We start from the raw sequence: 19,284 nt of genomic DNA, 5'->3' as shown, positions 1-19,284 counted from the left end.
AAGTGTGTTTGTGGGCAGTCAGTGATCTTCCACAATGCCCTTCTCAAATACCAGTAAGCAGTTTGTGTTATCCCCATTTCACAGATGGGAAATCTAGCACCGAAAGGCAGTGACTTGCTCAACTTCACCCACGTCAATGGAATTAACTCAGTTCCTTGCTCCCTACCACTGGCTCTTTTGACCAAATGATGATTTTAGCACCTTTCATCCCTTGGCAATTTATACCCAATCTCTAACGAGGTCAGACTGACCATCATGAAAACACAGGCACAACAGGGTGGAGCGTGGCAGCTGTCAGACACCACCTGGTATCGCACATTGTTTCTGTCCCAGAGTTAAGGGGGTGGAAGAATATACTTTCTGATCAGAACTGCTGGGGCATATCAGGAAAGAAATGTAATTACTCATGTTGTTTCTATCCAAGAAACAGCCCTTTTATTCTTACATCTAGAGGATTGAGTGGTTTCAAAGCTCTGCAAAACTCTGCCTTCTGAAGAAAAATGGCAGCTCCGTGATTTGGCCACAATCTACAACGGTTGCGATGCCTCTAGAGTAGCGAATGCCAGGGCCTTTTTATGGAGCAGGAGCTAGCAGTGTGATTTAAATGGATCCAAGACACATGCAAGAAAGATTTCAGATCGATTCCTTCTACCGTTATCTGTGGCATCCCACACAGAACCCCAAGTATTTGATTTTAAGGAGAACTTGTAGATCTGCAAATGCAAGGACAATGTTGTGCTTGAGTTTGCAGGCCAGCGACCGTATAGGCTTAGGACCTAAAGAGGAGCAGGCGCAGAAAGTGCCTGTACTACCACTGGACTACCTCTTCCATCATTTCTGAACACCAAAGGGGAAACTGGTTAGATAAAATTACACCTCCTCAAAAGAAAACCGTCATGTAAAAGCATTCAGTAGTCCTGAAGTTCTAAGTATAGTGTCATCACTGCAGAGTAAAGAATTAGGGTCTTATATGCTAAAGAGGTTGGCCAAGCTGCAGGGTGCTACTGCGGCTTACTGAAGTACTCCTTTATCCAAACATCTCATTATAAGGCCCTATAATGCCTTGAGACTGGTATTATTTAGCTGTGTTTTAGGATCACAGGGCAGTAGGGCTGGAAGGGACCTCTCACAAGGTCATCTAGTCCAGCCTCCTGCTCAAGACGGATCAGCCCTGACTAAACCAAGTGTCCGTCCAACCTGCTCCTGACAACCTCCAAGGATGGAGGAGGTTGCAGCACTTCTCTGTGAAGTCTGCTCCAAAGCTTGGCCGCCCTCAGAGTCAAAAATTTCTTCTTAATCTCCAGCTTCAGTTTCCCCTGCTGCAGCTTGAGGCCATGGCTCCGAGTCCTGCCCCCTGCGGCCACAGAGAATAGCCCTTCTCCACCCTCTGTAATTGCCCGCCAGGTATTTGAAAGGTGTTTTTCTGGAGAGGGAAGACTGAAGCATGGTCGTGAAGCAGTTTGCCCTAGGACCCAGGGTAATGGTGGCAGCTAGAAATAAAATCCTGACAGCTGGAAATAAAAGCCTGACAATCGTCTTATCGCTGCATGCACCGAAGCAAGGCAAACCAGGGGTGTAAACGCAGGCCTGATTTGTGCCTGGCTCCGGCAGGCCCAGAGATCCTGCTGAAACAAGTGTTGGTAGCATAGGATTTTTTAGATTGCTAGGAAGGGAAAAAGTTCCTTCCCCTGTAAAATGGAGGTTCGAACACTGCTCTCATACAAAGCAAGTCTGAAGCTGGCCCGGCTGTAGACGTTCATACACAACAGACCTGTGCGGTGTGTTGACTATGTAGTGCCTTGGTGTGTCAACTGGCAAGTTTCTTACTAGAGAAAGCCCTTTGAATTAGAAAGGAGCCAGGGAAGAGGAGGATCTGGCAGGCCCAGGACGGACAGTGAGAGCCAAATCTAATCAAGTCCAACTGACGAGAACAGTAGCAGACAAGACATCTCATTCCTACCCATTAAAGGAAACAATAACACAGCCAAGGATCCTGTGGACTTTCCTGCATGGTCTCTGGCAGAAGAGCCGACTAAAACAAGACCTGCGCAAAACCCAGATCAGCTCCGTTGCTGAGAGGGGCAGAAATGGGCCCACCTTGGCACACAGGGAACTGAGATCAGCAGCAGAAAGCAAGTGGAATAGGATGCTGAATGGTGATGAGACACCACACTTGCAGGGCCAGAAGCATCCCTGGAATCGGTGACATGCCAGGGTTTGGAGGGTTTCCCCCACCCCCGTTTGTTTGCTTTTTAAACAGCGCACTCCTCTAATAAGGAATGGAGCATACACCAACGGCGCTGCCTGGCCTGGAGATCCTGGCTCGTGGAACATGGCACAAACAATAGAGGCAGATGCTCACTTGGCTGGGTTTCAATGAGCCTCATTAAAATCAACACCCTGTCCTTGGAGCTCAGGTTCAAGCTAGCTTCTGCCTCCTTCACCCAAATGCCACTAACTCCTGGGAACAGCATCCATCCGCAGCGGCAGACTAGGAGCAGCGGCGTGGAGGGAAGTGTGTCCCGTGTTGTTCTGTGCAGCTAAGATGTAAGGAAATTGCACACAGACCTATGCCCATTTTAGACACACGTCCTCTGCAGAAGTCACCATCACCTTTGTGGCCAGCAGAGGAGGACACAGCCCAACCAGGTACTTGGAAGGAGGGTAGTAATAGATGGTGTAGGGGACATCTCCATCCCGAAACACCCATGCACCCAATTCAATGAAACAAAAGTAAATGTCACAGCCTCCTCTCTCCATGCACACTGGGAAGCGTTTGAATTTCAAACGTGTCTAAAACAACCTTGCTTCCTCTCTGTTCATTTTGCTGTATCCAAGTACCTCCATGTTCCAATATGGTAGAGCTTCAGAGGACAAATTCCTGCCAAAAGGCAGGGATGAGGCCAACATGCATGCAAAAAAAAATCACCAAAACTTGGGGGTAGGTTAACATTAGCATGCATCCCCCTCCAAGAGAGGCAGAGCACTTCACTGTCCAAGACGCTGCCAGCCTGTGTCTTATGTGAGGACTGGCTGTGAGCTAGGTACTGCACAAAACCCGTCACGGACAAGATCTTGTGATAGATCCAAACTTGACACTGTGTGGCTACAGGCTGACATCTTGACACTACATTGCAGAATACTCTAAGATGTTATTTAACTTCAACTGCTCTCTCCAATTTAGGAAGAAGAATGACTAGCATGTCTGATTGCAACCAAAGGTGGCACAGACTATACCTATCTGAGATGCTCTCAGGGCCAATGGCTTCAATTCTAGAGCTGGGGGTTTCCAAACTGTGGTATGCATACCCCTGGGGGTTACGCAAGACATCTCTGGGGGTACGCAGGAGAAATTGTGTAGTGGCAGATTTAATTTTCATTATAATACTGGTTATTTAAGGGGTTAAAATACAAAATGCATGCTGGTAGGTGTATGTGGGCAGCTGGTACCTCTGGAAAGGGGTATGCAATAAGAAAAAGTTGGGAACCTCTGTTCTAGAGGACGCAGGAGACCCTCTATCTGCAAGCCCAGCTGAAATGACAATGTCAGACACTGTCCAAGGTCGGAAACTGAATGCAGTGGGGCCGTGACATCAAGTTTAGCCACAATGGTGCCCAAGCAACAATCCTGCTCAGCAGCTGCAAAACAAGTCATTCTATTTTGAAACATGATCGAGTCAACAAGAGACTAAATGGCGAAGCTGACACGTGCCTGGGACTCGGTGCTGACACTGCTCCGCCGCACTAAGAAGGGTGATGGTAACGCTAGAAGTGTGGTCCTTTGAATGAGATAACAATCCCTTCCATCTTTTGCAAATGGACATCTCAAGAGAAGTTGAAACTCCTGGTACAACTGGAAGACAGTGAAGTAAAGGAACTTAGGCACCTCCTTGCCAGCAGTTCTCCTCTCCTTATAATTGCACTGTTCAAGTTTGAGACACCTATCCATCACAGTGGATGAAACCCAGCCCCGTGCAGGGGGCTAGCCCACAGCCTACCTACTCCACCCTGTGTTAAGCGCTTCCCAGGCTGTGCTGGTGGCTCCACTCTGGGTATTCAGCTAGCCGGGTTTTGAAGTGCTTTGATACACTATGAAAGGTTCTGAGCAAACCCATTTGTTTTATAACTGGATGGCCAGAGTGTCGGGAACACGCGAGTCAGTATTAACAGGAAGCAATTACCCAGGGTGGGGAAATGTATTCAGAAGAATGCCCTTTATAAGCCGATGCAAAACACATGTTCTAGAGATGCAATCCTTATACCCAAGAGATGCAGGCTTCTGTCTCTGGGGCCAGAGATCAACCCTATCTCAACAACATGAAAGGTGTCTCGCAGTCTATGGCGCCTGGCTTGCAGCTTGTCAGCAACCCGGTGAAAATATTTATTAGGAGCGATTTGCTTTTCTGGCTTCCCCATAGATGGGCACCAAGCAGAATCTGGAGTCTGACTGCACATGCTGGCTGCTTTAGTCTGCTCATGAGCAGTTTTATGACACCAGGATACAAACCTGCGATACACAAAGGGCATTTTGCTGAGGGCTGCACTGGTATGCTGTCAAGGAGGATTTTACCTACTCGGTAAAAGAAAAAAAATGGGTCTAGCTTCAGATGTCAGTACGCAGTACTTTATCTCTTGAGCTGAGAGACCAGTCTGGCTGCTTGAATTGAAAAGCAGCACTTAATGCTGGGATATGTAGTTTCCATGGACTGCACCTCTAACCCATGACGACTGCAAGCTGAATGATGGCAGGTTGTAGGCCCACAAACTGCTCAGTGAGTCACCTGCATGCAGTGCCAGTTGTGCAACAGGCCCATTTACTGATGGAAAATAAAAAGGTGCCACAGCATCCAGCTTTGCACCAGTGACGCCCAGGCTGAAAACACAACAGCTGAGAGCTGGTTCAAAGGTGGATCCTGCATAGATCTCTCCAAGCTGAAAAAGGAAGCGAAAGGAGAAGATCCAAGGAATAAGCAGTGAGAAGAGGGGGTAGGTTTTATAGCGGTCGTGTTGTGGTGACAGAGGAGCAACAAACTGCCAGCTGGTTCCAGTAACAGATGGCTGCATGCACTGATCTGTCCTGCATGCCTACTTCCAACCTCCTTCCAATGGAAACATGAAGCTTATGCAAGGCTAAACATGTCCTTTACACAGGCCTTTTTATGCATATGGTATCATGGCTGGAATGTTTTCCGCTTGCGCGCACAATCCCTCATGGAGCTGGCTTCTTTTTCTCTAGTTATATTTAGGTTTAGGAAAAAGCTGGTGGTTATTGACATTTCAGCTCTTCCCCTTCCAATGGGCGCATCTAGTACATCTCTTCCCACTCCCACTGCTGTGTTGGGTTTCATTGTTAATCAGGCTTTTCTTGCGGTGCTGGGCATCAGAAAGCCCTGCATGCAAAGAGCCTCCATCCGGCACGTGTGGGTGTAACTCTGGGCAGTGACCGGCAGAGGGTGCTGGAGACAATCATTCGATGGGAAGAATACCCACCCCACCCCCAAACCCTCCTCCCTGGGAAGGACTTGCTGTTCCTACACATGCAGCCACCCTGTGGACAGGGGAAACCAGGGACCCAAACTCCCACTCCCCCTGCAGAAGCACAGCACCCCAAAAGGTAGGGGATAGGCCTTCCATGAAGGCCAGGAAGGTGGTCCAAAGCATCTGCTGTACAAAATACGTTTGTCATAACCCATTCTTCCAGGATAACCTCTCCCTGCTTAACAGCAAACACGCTGCTCACAAAAAAGACACCAAAATAGAGCCGCCCGATCACTTACTTTGGCCACGCAGTTTTCCGTCTTCATTGCGGTGCTTCCTAGACACACGGTTTCCTGGTTTAAGCACAGCCTGGCACAGCTGTTGTAGGTCTGTGGAAAGATGACAATGGCTCTCAACAGAGGGGCACAGCTTTGCTTTGCGGGCATCACATTGTTGGTGCAAGATACTCTCACGGCCCTCTGAAGCCACCCTACTGTATTTCTGAACCACTCTCCTCCTTAAGGAGGGGAGGTGAAGTGTGAAGGCTCGCACAAACAAATGTGCACTCTTCATCTGTACAGGGTGTGCGTGCACATGTGTGTACATAACATTATGCTAACCTCCGTGCATGGATATATTGTATTTTTATTTACTTACTTTTTAAATAGAAGGGGAAAATATTGCAAACCATATGGGAATTTCAAGCTTTACCAGGAAGAAAAGGGAAGAGGGAGAGGAGACCAATTAGTTTAGTATTCTTTTTTCTTGCTTGTTTAGGAGTATAAAGACAAAGGGCGGAGGGAGGCGCTCTTTTCCTGAGCCTCTATGGATTCTTATAATAAAGTATTTTGGGGGAAAAGGCCCATTACAAAAGCAGATCTGATAAGCTGCAGACTCCCAGCTTCTGGGCGTTTGTCCTTTTGGATCAGACGTCCTCTGGACACGGGACATCTCTTCCTACCTCTTCAGACAATGGGAGACACCTCAGCCTCGGGAGACACCTCAGGGATGTGCTCTCCCCTCCTTTGTAAAGCCCTCTGAGATCACACCATGATAGGAAAGTAGGGCTGGAAGAGACCTCACAAGGTCATCCAGTCCAAACCTCTGCTCAAGGCAGGATGGTCCCTAATAAACCATCCCAGCCAAGTGTCTGCCCAACCTGCTCTTGAAAACTTTCAAGGATGGAGTGTCTACTACTTCTCTAGGTGCCTGGCTCCAATGCTCAACCACCCTTGGAGCCAGAAAGTTCCTCCTCATCTCCAACCTGAATTCCCCCTGCTGCGGCTTGAGGCTGCTTCTCTGAGTCCTGTCCCCTGTGGTCAAGAGAGAAAAGCCCATCTCCATCCTCTCTACAATCACCCTGTGGTATTTGAAGACTGTTAATACGTCCCCCTGCAGTCTTCTCTTCTCCACACTAAATGAATGAGATAATGCATGGAAAGTGCAATGGACGGAATAATTAAGAAGGCTCACGCTGCAGTTTGATGGGTTTTGCTATTTAAGCTCAGACATCCTAAACCAGACGGGTCTCTAAGGCCCCTCTACATGTGCAGGTAAAGGCATGATGTGATCTAATGCATGATTGTATCTCCTGCCAGGACACACGTGCATGGCAGGAGGTGTGGTTGGGGGCTTGCGCATTTTATCTCATTGTGCCTTATGCTGGTGCAGGGGGAGCCTGATGCCACCAGCAAGAAGCAAGGGCCCGCAGCTGGGAGCCCCACACACCCCAGTTGAAGGGCACATCGTGCACCCCCAGACCTGGAGCATCACTGCTGCAATGCTCTCCATGCCCTGGAGGTGCAGGAAACCCCTGGGCCCAGAAATCAGTGTCCCCAGGGTTTCTCACACCCCTGGTAGGAGGAATTGCCTCTGCAGCAATCCTCCAGCTTGGGGGGCCTCCTATACCCTGGAGCTCTAGGGATTAAGGCAGCCATAATTCTGGGGGTCCCAGGGTTTTCAGCAGCCCTGGACCTCAGGGATGACAGATGCCTCAGTTCCTTAGGCTCCGGGTATTTATGTTGGGCATGGTTCACCCCTCCAGCGAAAAGCCCAGCAGCTGATGGGACTCCCAGCTGCAGGGGAGACCCTGCTGCACATGCAAATCAGAGCTAGATAGCAACCAGCTATAAACTCAGTACACAGTTCCAAGGTCTAACTTTACAGCTGATGGGAGCTTTTTATTGTGTGATAACTATCTTGCACGTGTAGCTGGTCTCCAGGTAGCTGCATAATTAACCAGTTAATTGGGCAACACTTGTAACACGTAGAGGGGGCCTAACAAAGATCTTTTCTTCCCAAGCCCGGTTTGATACCACTCGGTCTACCGGTAACAGGATGACTGTGGCACCCAGAAGCTGCAGATATGAATCAGGACCCTGTTACATTAAGTCAGGAACAAACAGAGAACAAGAGCTCAGAATCCAAGTAAAGGACAGCAGAGCAACAGGAAGAGCACAAGGAAACAACACCAGCGCACCAGGTACTGAACTATCACTGAAGGCATTGCAGCAAAAGGAATATTGGAGAAGTTTACCAGGCATCTCCTTCCCAAATCAAAGGGCAGCAAAGGAGAATGGGATGATGTAGCTGGGGCTGGTCCTGCTTTCAGCATGGGGCTGGACTAGATGCAACGTCCTGAGGTCCCTTCCCACCCTCACTGTCTGTGGTTCTGCGAGAAAGCAGGAAAGGGGCTTGTCTACAGATGTTAGAAATGGGTGACGAGAACTGCTGAGCCTCTTGATAGTGGACCAGAGGATAAATAGGGAGCAATGAACTGCCTTTATGGAAAGGCAATTTATTCTGATGCCTTACAAAGAAATGCCCTGGTAAACCAAAGAAAGGCAGGCTGCACACTGCACAGGTCCTTGCAAGACACATGGAGGGGGGCAGTGGATGGGAGGGGCCACGCAGGGGCATTCAACTCACCCAGGGGCCTTCAAGGTCTTCCTTCCAAAGTATCAGTTTATTCATTCAACCCCAAACTTGCAAGACACCATGACACTCTCAGTCCACAGGCTGTAAAGGCCCAGATGCCTTGGCATCTCCTCCCAAGCCAGTCACCAGAGCCAACCTCCAACCTCCCCCTTTGATCTGGTTCTTCCCTTCCAGCCACCCCACGCTGAACAGGCTCAGCTTCCCTCATGAGTCCAACGCTCAGTCCAGGTGCAGACTGACGGCCCACAGCTCGGTGCATAAACCTTTCCACCCCGGACGGTGCTCATCCACTACTCTTCTCCGGACTTCCTAACTGAGAAAGGAACAAGCGCCAACAAGACTGCAGGATGCTCTGGCTCATGCCAACATCCCTCCAAGCCAGAACGCCAAGACCTGGCGGGAGAGGGTGGGGAGCAGGCAGCACTTGGCAATTTCCAATGCTGGATCCCAAAGGAGACGCTGAAAGATGGGAGTGCATGAATCCTCTCAAACAGCCCTGTGTCACATGGGTCAGCACAACGGGTCTAGACAAAACCTGGGATTAGGTCTCAAGCATAAAGGAGCTTGACGGCCTCCACCTCCCTGAGGAAATTTGCTGACACCATAAAACCATCCGTTTGCTACGCTGAGCGCTTCCTACTCAGGGGACAGATGAGAACCAAGTGTTATGAATTATGATTTAGAGGTGCACTGACCTAACTGGTAAGGGGAGGTATGGACACTGCCTGCCTGCGCTGCGCTCCAGACTATTCGACTCAAACCTCATCCAAAGTGGATTCAGCCTGTAATTTGAGGGGAAAACCCTTGAGAAGTTGATTCCTTGTCCCTTGTCAAGACATCTGCATCTCTGCTTCCCCGCCCATGAGTTGGGGATAGAGCTACCTGCCTTGCAAATCTATTTGGAGGATCAGCCTTTGCACGGTGATTCGAAAATATCATGTGCTATGTTAGTGCTAAACCATCAGCCACGTAGTTCTTCCTCCGCACTTTGTCTTGCCATGAAAACGGTGAAAGGAGCTGAAACTTAAAAGGAACATGAAAAATGCTTGAGTCTCTAAGAAGAGCAGTGAATCCCGGTGAAGATTTATACATGCCCTACAGCAAGCTCAGGAAGGTCTCAAGCTAGAACTTAAAGGGTGAAGCAAGCGCTCTTCTAAATTAATACAGAAGTCAAAGTTATTCAGTCACAGACAGCGCACGCACGCATGCATGCTAACAGGTTACAACGAATATCGGGTGGATGTATTCCTTCCTTCCGCAAGTCTCCAGTTCCCAGATCTGTTTTTTGCCTGGATCTTATCTCAAACTGAGCTTTGGTGCTACAGCTCGTAAGGCTGCCTGGGAGACTAAATGCTGACCCCAAGTCTGGGAAGAGGAAAAACTTTTCAGATTGCCTTAAAAATGGACACCTTTAAAGTTCTTATCTCGTCTGAAGGTGGCCAAGTTTTTCCTCGCCCTCCGTCGAGATAACAGGTTTCCGTGCCATAGGAAGCACTTTGAAACGGTAGCCTGGTTCGATGCCAAAGGCAGATAGCTTTGTGTTGGAGTGCTTTAATATGTTTTTATATTGCGTATAAAGCATGCAAACATAAACCAGTTTGTTGAAAACTACCTTCTTTGTGGAAGCTGGCTGTAATTCTGAACAAGTTTTCAATTTTCACACTGCTGCTAGGGTAAAACATTTTAAAGAGTTTAATTTTTACAGTGGCTTCAATGACACAGGATTATCTAACAAAGTAATGGCTAATCAATAGAGGGTTTAGTTGTCAGGTGAAACATATAACACACTAAAAGGGATTGATTGCCCGACTCCTCCTTATTTACTAGGAGGTATATATTTAAAATGACACAAACTTGTTACCAACTGCATTCCTTTAACCTTGCAAAAGCCGTTTGAGAAGAGTGTTAAGCAGCCCTATAGCAAAACAAGCTCTAATGAAAAAAAAAAAAAAACCCTACAACTATACGGCAGCCCCAAATCATGTCAGGAGCAGGGGAGACCACAAAGCAGCATTCGTTCTCAGCCAACGGCTTAAAATGCCACAAGATGCTAGACTGCAGTTCACTAAACATTGAGTTTTTAGCTGAATTTGTTCCATAAGTATTTTAAGTTGGGTTTTTTCCAGTGCTTATGTGGCTCCGTCTGATAGACTGTCTATTTAAAGCTAGAGCCCATGACCCTGAGTTCCTTGAGCTCACGCTTCCCCCCCCTCCGAAATGATGGGGAATGAAGGCAGCGAGCCCGGCTGAAGTACCGAACCCAAAGTGGAATTGCGTTTATATGGATTTCAACTTGCGGAAAAGCCATTTCTTCGGCCATTAATTCAGAGAATCCCCAAGTCTTTGAACAAAACTCCTCTTTTTAATAGACACTGCAACCCAGGAGCTCAATAAGATTTTTTTCCCCACTAGTTAATAATTACATGATTTATCAGAGAAAGATAACACTAATAAAAACACAGCAAAAAGACAGAGCCCATAGCCTTCCTCCAAGTCATTTTCAGGGAGCAGATTATTAAACTGCTTCTTTTTGAACAAGGGCTTTTGTAGCTAAGCACAAATTGCCAAACGGTAAGAAAAAAAAGAAAAAAAAAGAAAAAGTTATTAGACTCCGAAGGATTCAGCAGAACTGGGAAGATATATAAACAAATCACTCCAGCAGATTTGGAAAGATCGCTTTCATCTCGCTTGCAGAGTCTTGGGAGACCTGCATTAATTACCCTTAAAGGTCTTGCACATGGACTACGGAAAAGAAATGCACTTTATTTATTTATTTCAAATGAGGTGCTGCTTTGGAAAGTATTAAATAATGTCTACAAATGGAAAAGCATCTTTATAAATGGGTAATTAAAAAACCAGAGACTAAAATTAAGTCAAGCTGCAAAGCATTACCCAGAAGCCACTGTGATGAATATACATACGTAGATATAGATATTTACATTTTTTAAGATTAAAATGTGGCTCTCCACAGCTTAGTGGGCTTCCAGGGGTGGGGGAAAGGGGGTCTCCGTGGGAAGGTTGTAAGGCAAAATTCACACTCGCCAAACCCAAAAGCTAACGCGCTTACGGGACTGTCCCAAAAGCGCAGTTTGTCATATTGCAATTACACCTTCCGACTGCGAACGGCAGAGTCCTTAATATTGCCACTAGAGGGAAGAAGTGTCTCAACACATGGCAATGGTGGATGGGGAGTGGGTTTCCTTGAGCAATTACCATAACAAAGCTCCCTTGGCTGTGTGTACCTTCTAATTACTCAGTACAATTAAAATGACTAACTTAAAACAAACAGCAAAACCCCCTTTCCAACCTGCCTGTTATTTGAGCTGGCATTAAATCTTAAAATCCACCCCCCCCCCTTCATCCATCAAAGCAGGGAAAAAGGGGGGTATGTCACCATGCCGCCACAGGGCTATTCAGCAAAGTCAAAAGCATTTTAAAAAAAAGAAAAGAGAAAAGAAAAGAAAAGAAAACAAAGAGCAAGGAAAACTGGATCTCTTGTAAAAAAGAAAAAAGAAAAAAAGAAATGTCGTGGTATTTAGCCATCTGGTAGCTGCTTGAAAACAAATTGCCCTCAAAAGAGCAAAATACAGTATGTCTCCTCGCAGTTCACTGGCTTATGAATCAGACTTTTTTTTTTTTTTAAATGTAGACACGCTAATGTCAGACTTTTGAGCTGCCGTGGCTTTTCCCTCCCGCCCGCTCCAGAGCGCAAAGCCAGGCCGGGCCCAGCCGGAGCCGATCAAGTTACTCTGAACCTGGGCGGGCGATTTGCAGCCTCTCTGGGGCAATGAGCGCTCAGAAACCCTCTGGACTTTCAATTATTTATTTTTGGCAGTGACTGGCGGATCCGCAAAGGTTTAAATCTTCCGTTTCACGAGGCTCGCGATTAAGAGAAGATGGCAGCCGAGTGATTTTTCTTGCCATTGACAATTTGTGACACTTCTCCAGCAGCGCGCAAGGTGTTGAAAACCTGGCAGCTGTTACCTCCTGGGATGCAGCTCCTTTTTTATCCTCCCCTGACAGTTTAACTCAATGGGTCAGCACCTTTAAAGACGGCAAAGTATCACTGGAGTGGATGGAGGCTTGAATTACGGCGCCCTCCCTAATCAATGTAAACCCTCACTGCAGGTGAAACTCTTCATCTATAGAGGTGCACAGGGGAGGAAAATGTAATGCCCTGAGCCAGATGGTTTTCATCTTGTTTTTTAAAGAAGAAAAGAACAAGCTAACAAGGGGACAGCCACTTTGTTAGCTTCTTGGCCTCTCTCATGGCTTCGGATCCGCAGGGTGCCAGCCGCACAAGGGGAAAGAATACAGAAAAACATAAACACTTAAAGAAATATAACTGGGGGGTCGACAACATGCTGCTTTCAAAGAGGCAAGAGCCCTGCTCAGGGCTTTATTTATCACGGCCCACGTTCTTCAGATGGTAAGTGGACACGAGCACAAAAGGCAGGGGGAGTAAGACAAGGCTGGCAATTTACTCAATTACCGAGGAATGCAGAAATGCAGCGAGGCTGACAGATCCCATTAGCACGGATGCTGAAAGGACCCAGTGGATTCTGTGCCACGAGGCCCCGTTTTTGTCGGGACTCGGGCTCCGGCGCCTCCCTAATGCTCTGGATAAACGTTGGCTGCACATTAAAGAAATGGATCCCTTTTTATTCAGTTTTGGGAGGGGGGAAACTCCCCCTCCCCCCGCCCCCTTTTTTAAACAGGCTATTAAGTATTTATTACTTTAATGAGGCTTTGCACCCAACTTCTTCCCAGCACACATTATTAAGAGGGAGAAATGCATTAAGCAGGGCAATTCGAAAGGGCCCCGATCCGCTGCTCAGGAAGAGGAAAATTGGAACTGCAAACTTCTCATCTGGATTAAGGGAAGCGCCTGCAAACAGGCCTTCAAAACTTCCCTTTGTGACGCACGCTGGAGGTCATTTGGAGAGGGATGAAACATGCCTGAGCACAGGCTACAAGTAAAATGTCTGATTGCCGCTGCCCTCCATCTTCCCCTGCCCGGTCCTTTTGTCTGTCTTCCCGTGCTGTGGTTTGTCTTGCATGTGAAGCTCTTCCGGGCAGACTGGTGCCTATCCTGTCTTCAAAACAGGCCCTATGGCAGGCTGTGGGCACTATATTTGCTTTCCAAATGTAATCCTAAATCCCAACAGCAGTCAAATTCTGTGCCGAAATGCTGAAGCAGGGCGAGGGGGGGGTGTCCATGCCGAGGATTTTTCCCCTGCCTTCTACCTGGAAGCGCTGCAGAAAGACGGCGGAGGCCGAAGTCCGGTTTGCGGCACAACATGCATTACAGCAATCCTGCTGCCATCAGCATTTCCCCACAAGGCACCTTTGACACTGCCTTCCCCCACACAGCCCGCCCACGGAAAGAGCCCTGACAGCAAAAGGCACTTCATTATTACTCCATTCAAGAGACGGAGGGGAGATTTTTAAACAAGCTGCATTGTGCCTATCGCCTTTAAAAACCGGTGGGGTAATCAAGTTCAGGGCAGCCCCGGACAGCTGCCCTGTGACCTACTCGTGTTGACCCCCGCTATTCATCACTCTCCTTCGGACGATGGGGGCAAGCTCCTGGGGACTGACCACCACAATAGACAGATACAAGCCAACAATAATACGGTTCTTGCAAAAAAAACAGATGGCACCGCAATAAATTTACAAATCTGCATTCATGGCTCTGTTTAAAACACCCAGGAGCTAAAAGGCTTGAGGGGCCCCCAGAGAGCTTCCCCTTCCCAGTTTCTAAAGGCCAGCTCGCTCCCCAAGACTATTGAGCTCATGTTCTTCATAAATGAAGGATGGCGACGTAGCCCTTAAAATAACAAATGCCTGACCTAATCAATCCAGCATTTGGGTCTAGCGCTAAATGATAGGCACTGAAAACTAATTACGTTTTTTGGCAAGGAAGTTGAATTCAAATGGAAACACACAGGTTAAAAAGGCACTGAAGCATTTGTGAGTCCCTTTGAAAGGGCTGCGCGCACACGCACACACACAGGGCTGGAGACAGCAACCTGATTCAATAACTCATGCATTTATTTTTAAAATGAATCAGATTAGTCCCATGTGTGACCTGCCGGTCCATCTGTATGTGCTGGACTTAATGGGCACTCTTCTCACGCTTACTTCAGTTTGAAGTATGAGAGAGATAAATTTAGTTTAATTTTCAACAGATCAAGCTATCCATTTTCCAAATGGACCATCTGGATCAGCCTATTAAAATTAATTTATAACTTTGCAGTGTGAAAATTCGTTTGTTAGCTTAAATAAAGTTGCCAAAAACTTTTGCCACTTGTCATTGTTTTTTCCAAGGGCTGTTTTTATACCAAGGCTGTCGGTTTACACCTCTCCGTTTTATTTTACCGTAGCAGACAGCTCTCAAGAGTAAAACCTTCTCATCCTTGCTTCAATGCCCTGTGTAACAGCCCAGCCAACAATGCCATGTTTCTCATCTCCTTCTGTTTCCATCTTTTGTGCCGATCTCCATATCTACCACCACGACGGACCCTTGAGATGGCCCACTCCTGTCCAGGTTTGCCGGGCACCTGCCCTACCTTAGTTCACATCTCTAGAAGTGCACCTCTTTTATCAAGTCCCTTTCGGCCAAGAGCACTGAATGCCAAGGACTGATCGCGCAGGTCCATCTTGCTAGGTCCAGAGCTCCAAGCCTGCCATCTGAAAAGAGTGGTGTTGCTGAGGAAGGGAAGAACGGCAGCACAACGAGCACCCTGTCCGCAGACATAACATCCTCCCGACAAGGAGCTACATCTCTGTGCCACGCGTGCGGGCCCAAACTCCAGCTTTTTACAATGGTGCAATGGAAAGATGAAGCATAAATCTACCTATTTATGCAAGAAGCATACATCTACCTAAATCACAGGGGGATGTATCAATTTTTGCAGGTTGATCGTGGTGTAAAGCTCTAATTCTGCTGTTATTTTGACTGGTGGGGAGGACCTGCTCCTCGGCACTGATTGGTGCAGAGGCCCCCGGGGGGAGGAGGGATGAGGGGGCAGCTGCCATCTTGTTTGCTGCTCTTCGTGCCGCCCCGCCAACCAGCACCTTCCCTCACCGGGGAGCCAGCATTTTATTTTTATTGAGGTTTTGTTGTTGTTGATTTTGCGGACAATCCCGGATTTCGCTATTTCCACGAAATCTGCTGAACTGTGAATTAAGTAGGTCCCTAAGCATACGATCCTTCCCAAACGCAAGCCATTGCTGCATTCGATTCCCCATGCCTTAATGTTGGGGGGGAGAACGGCATAAAACTGCACCTATGCATGCCTTGGGCTGCACCTAGACTGAAAGCCTCGGACAGTTTTGTGCCCTCACTAATGGCTTAAGACGGCAAGTATATTCACGGTCCTGAAATGTTCATTGGAAAGATGGGCTGGAACAGATTAGCCCAGCTCTCCGCTCAAGGCAGGAGCATCCTTGACTAAACCACCCTATGCATGAATCCTATACACGTTAGATGTTAGATCAGTGGTTCTTAGCCTTTTTAAACACCAAGCACCTCTTGATTGACTCCATAACACTTGTGAATTGAGCAGCACCCTGCTGCAATGACTCATTTATTTATGACAGTGTTTACCTCCTTTCAGAGGGGCTGGGTAGAGGGGGCATGGCAGAAGCTAGGCAGGGAGCCTGCACTTATCCACTCACACCTCATGGCACCCCCCAACACCCTGGTTGAGAATCACTATGGTGGATCAATCTTCTCATAGGCACAAGAGCTTCGGTCAAGAGGACGGTAACAATTCCCTGCGACTTATGGAAGAAGGACCCGACTCTGCTACAGAGCCATCTTCTCAACGCCCAAGGTACTAGGCTATGATTGAATACAGCCAGGGGTTTTAAATGACAGAAAATGAGGGCTGAAGGGACCTCAGGAGGTCATCTTAGTCCAACCCCCTGCTCAGAGGAGGACCAGCCCCACTTAGATCATATGCACTGGCAGCAGTAATAAAAGGCAGAGCTCTGGGTTCCTGCCTGAAGTTCCTGAGACTGGTCAAATGATTAGCATTGAAAAGAAATGGTAGCACCTGCCATCATGCTTCTTCAGAAGAGCATCTCAAACTAGAATCAGATCTCATGCCTGTTCTTATAGATCCCAGGAGGATTAGCTAGAGATGCTGCTTTACTGATTCATCCAGCATCTTCCTAGAAGGCTTCCTTTTTGCCAGACTTCTGCTGCCTGCACCGCTGGCTTTGTGGCATCTGAACCTGTGGAAACTCAATGCTGTGACTGATTGGCCTTGGCTGCTGCAAGGAGCACACAGTTGGCTCTCCATACTGAGATATGCAGACACTACCCTGAGTTAGTGAGGCTAAGTCCTCTTCGGAGACAGTCTTCTAGAGTATGATGCACTGTCCCCATTTCCCAACTCCCCTTCCCCAAGAGCCTTAGGTCCTTTCCTCTCCTGATCCTGTTGGGAACAAAAAGAATGGACCGCAACTCCTGCCTTTATCTTACGGAGAGGGCTCCAGACCATCAACCTGTATTGGAGGTATCCGATCACTTCTATTAACCTTCAGGACCCATTTATCTGATGAAGTAGACAGCCAATTCTGTGCTCTTTGGAGAAGTGGGCTATCTAGCCTTGCTTTTGAGTGGACTGATCTAAGGTGAGGTCTTGCTGACTTCTTTGTACAAGCAGACTTTTGGGAAACCATCTCTGTTCCATCGGCCCACACACGTTCCATGTTCTGCCGTGATGCTCATTATCTTTGGTTTCTCAGCTTCTCAGTACGAGCAGGGAATTCAATCCTTGTTACAAGTATACATCGTCTGATTGCAGTCTTACAGCTTGCGACTAAGCATCCAGCAGGTTGTAGGAGATGCGGAAGTCCCTAATAGGAGATGACAAATCTTTTGCTCCTCTTATTCCTGGACACTGTGTCGGACTGGAAAAGGCTGTTTACAACTGAGATTGCAGAACTCAACTAGGAAATTCTCTGGTGGAACCCATACAGCTTTGTCCACCACAGGCAAGTCTGACTCTGATCCCGAAGCTGCAAGAAGGGTGTTGGCACCCATGCAACCTCCTGCACAGAAGAAAAATGGGGCAACACCATGATAAGGGCAGAAGGTTAGGGAACTAGCTAACAACAAAAAGAGGTAAGCAGATGAACAAAAGCAACATGCTAATCTCATGTCCCTTCTGGGTCGGAGAGTGCATCCTCACACCATGGAAGACAGGATGAAGCTGCATCATGATCTACAGCAGGGGTGTCAAGCTCACCTTGAGCCCAAGGCCAGATCCAGGCTGCAGGGTTCCTTGCAGGGATCCAGAGCCCGGGGTGTGCGGTGGTAGCAGCTCTGGCAGGGGTCACACTGCACAGCTCTGGCTACATGCCCCATGCCAGACCCAGAGCTGCCACGGCCACTGCTATGTTCTGCAGTGGCAGCTTTAACTGGGGTATGTGGCAGCTCCTGCACGGGGACAGCGGCAGAGGAGGTAGGGTTGCAGCAGTGCCAACAGGCAAAGCAGCTGGGGGGATGACTGGGACTGTATTAGCACTCGCTCACCCTCCTGCCACCAGCTGCCAGGTCCACCAGAGCCGAAGGGCCCCGGATTCTGTGGCCGGCTGCTCTTCTAGTCACAACCCCAACTTCTGGTGGCTGTACATTTGACACGGGATGAATAGACCCTTCTGCTGAGGCCTGGGAAAAGAGGAATTTTTTAATGAAATAATTTTCCTTAAAACACCTATGACTAGAAGGGTTGGTCCCTTATCCAGACCAAGGTATTTACACTGCACCTACTACCATAACATCAAAGTGCTTAATACACACTGTAAAATTAACCTCATGTACAGGGAGGCTAGTTTAAAAGGCCTCTCTTTCTTGCTAAGCCAAGATGGGGGAATCCCTAAAATGGCTCTTTTGATTGCAACAGGTAAATCATTCTTTTTTTTGGAATGAGGAAAGAAGACAGAGTTCAGGATTCCCTCTCTTTAAAAAGGCACTGTGGCATTTATTTCTTGAACACCATAGTGTTCAGTAACGCATAGAGGAAGATATACTTCTTACTTCAAAGAGCTTAAGCTAACACAGAAAGGAACTAGCTTTTATATATACAAAGGGATTGCATGAAATGTTTTCCCTGCTGCCGTCCAGGTTTTCATTCACAGGAACTTATTTTAGAGGGAAATTAAAACAGCTATTTTTCGGTGATTGGCCCAGACAGTGTCTCCAAGAAAATCTACTTTTCTCGGGTGGTATGAAGCTTAACTGCTTGAGATTCTTGGAGGCAAAGTCTCATGGGAAGGCAAAGCGTACTGTAAAGGAGAAAGGAGGATTACTAGAAGACAAGGCTGGAGCGTTCTTGATGAATAGCAAGTAAAGAAAGTTCAGCTACCAAGTCACAGTTGACAGTGCTCCACAGAGCAGGCTGGTTTCCTCCGATAGAGTCATCACTCTTCATATTTAAGAAAGCCCAACTTGTGTGCTTGATTTTCCCAGGTACAATGTTTTGTGCATGCTCATGCTGCCAAGGAAGGTAAAGAAAGGACTTTCAGATGCCTCAGCATGACATGTTTGCCAGTTAAAAATCAGGCTGCAGCTTCCCAAAGTGTCTTAAGATCCAAGTAGCTAGAAAGTTTTACTGTATTTTTAAAGAGCATACCTGTCTAAGTGAATTCTTCTCTGGAATGATCTTCCTAGGGGGCTCGTCATTACTACAGTCTTCTCTCTCAGAGGAATTCTGTGAAAGAAAGTAAGCTTTAATTCAGTTCTTATCCCATGTATGATTCTGTGGGAGGAAAGGGAACGGAGTATTGCAGCTACTCAAGCTGGGTTATTCTATGCATGCATGCACCTGAGGCTAACTTGTACTTGTAAGCCAA

At 47.5% G+C, this 19,284-nt stretch overlaps 1 protein-coding gene across 14 annotated transcripts in view; it reads right to left on the bottom strand.

The window, feature by feature from the left end:
* BTRC (beta-transducin repeat containing E3 ubiquitin protein ligase) overlaps positions 1-19,284 on the bottom strand; it is a 144,340-nt gene that overhangs the window by 68,232 nt on the left and 56,824 nt on the right. For 5 of the 14 annotated variants that reach the window (XM_090056462.1, XM_090056466.1, XM_090056468.1 and 2 more), the window contains 2 exons: positions 19,065-19,142; positions 5,778-5,867 (listed from right to left, as the gene is read on the bottom strand). In XM_090056462.1, coding sequence (XP_089912588.1) covers positions 5,778-5,867; positions 19,065-19,142 — 168 coding nt within the window. Of the gene's footprint in view, positions 1-5,777; positions 5,868-17,965; positions 18,101-18,797; positions 18,927-19,064; positions 19,143-19,284 lie in introns of all 14 variants that reach the window. The other 9 variants (XM_090056463.1, XM_090056467.1, XM_090056471.1 and 6 more) reach the window with 3 other exon arrangements.

Source organism: Crocodylus siamensis, chromosome 7, assembly GCF_052110815.1.
Source record: "Crocodylus siamensis isolate JL-2025a chromosome 7, ASM5211081v1, whole genome shotgun sequence".
NCBI classification, from domain to species: Eukaryota; Metazoa; Chordata; order Crocodylia; family Crocodylidae; genus Crocodylus; species Crocodylus siamensis.
Note: the sequence above shows the minus strand (reverse complement) of the source record. Positions and strands in the feature narration are given on the sequence as shown.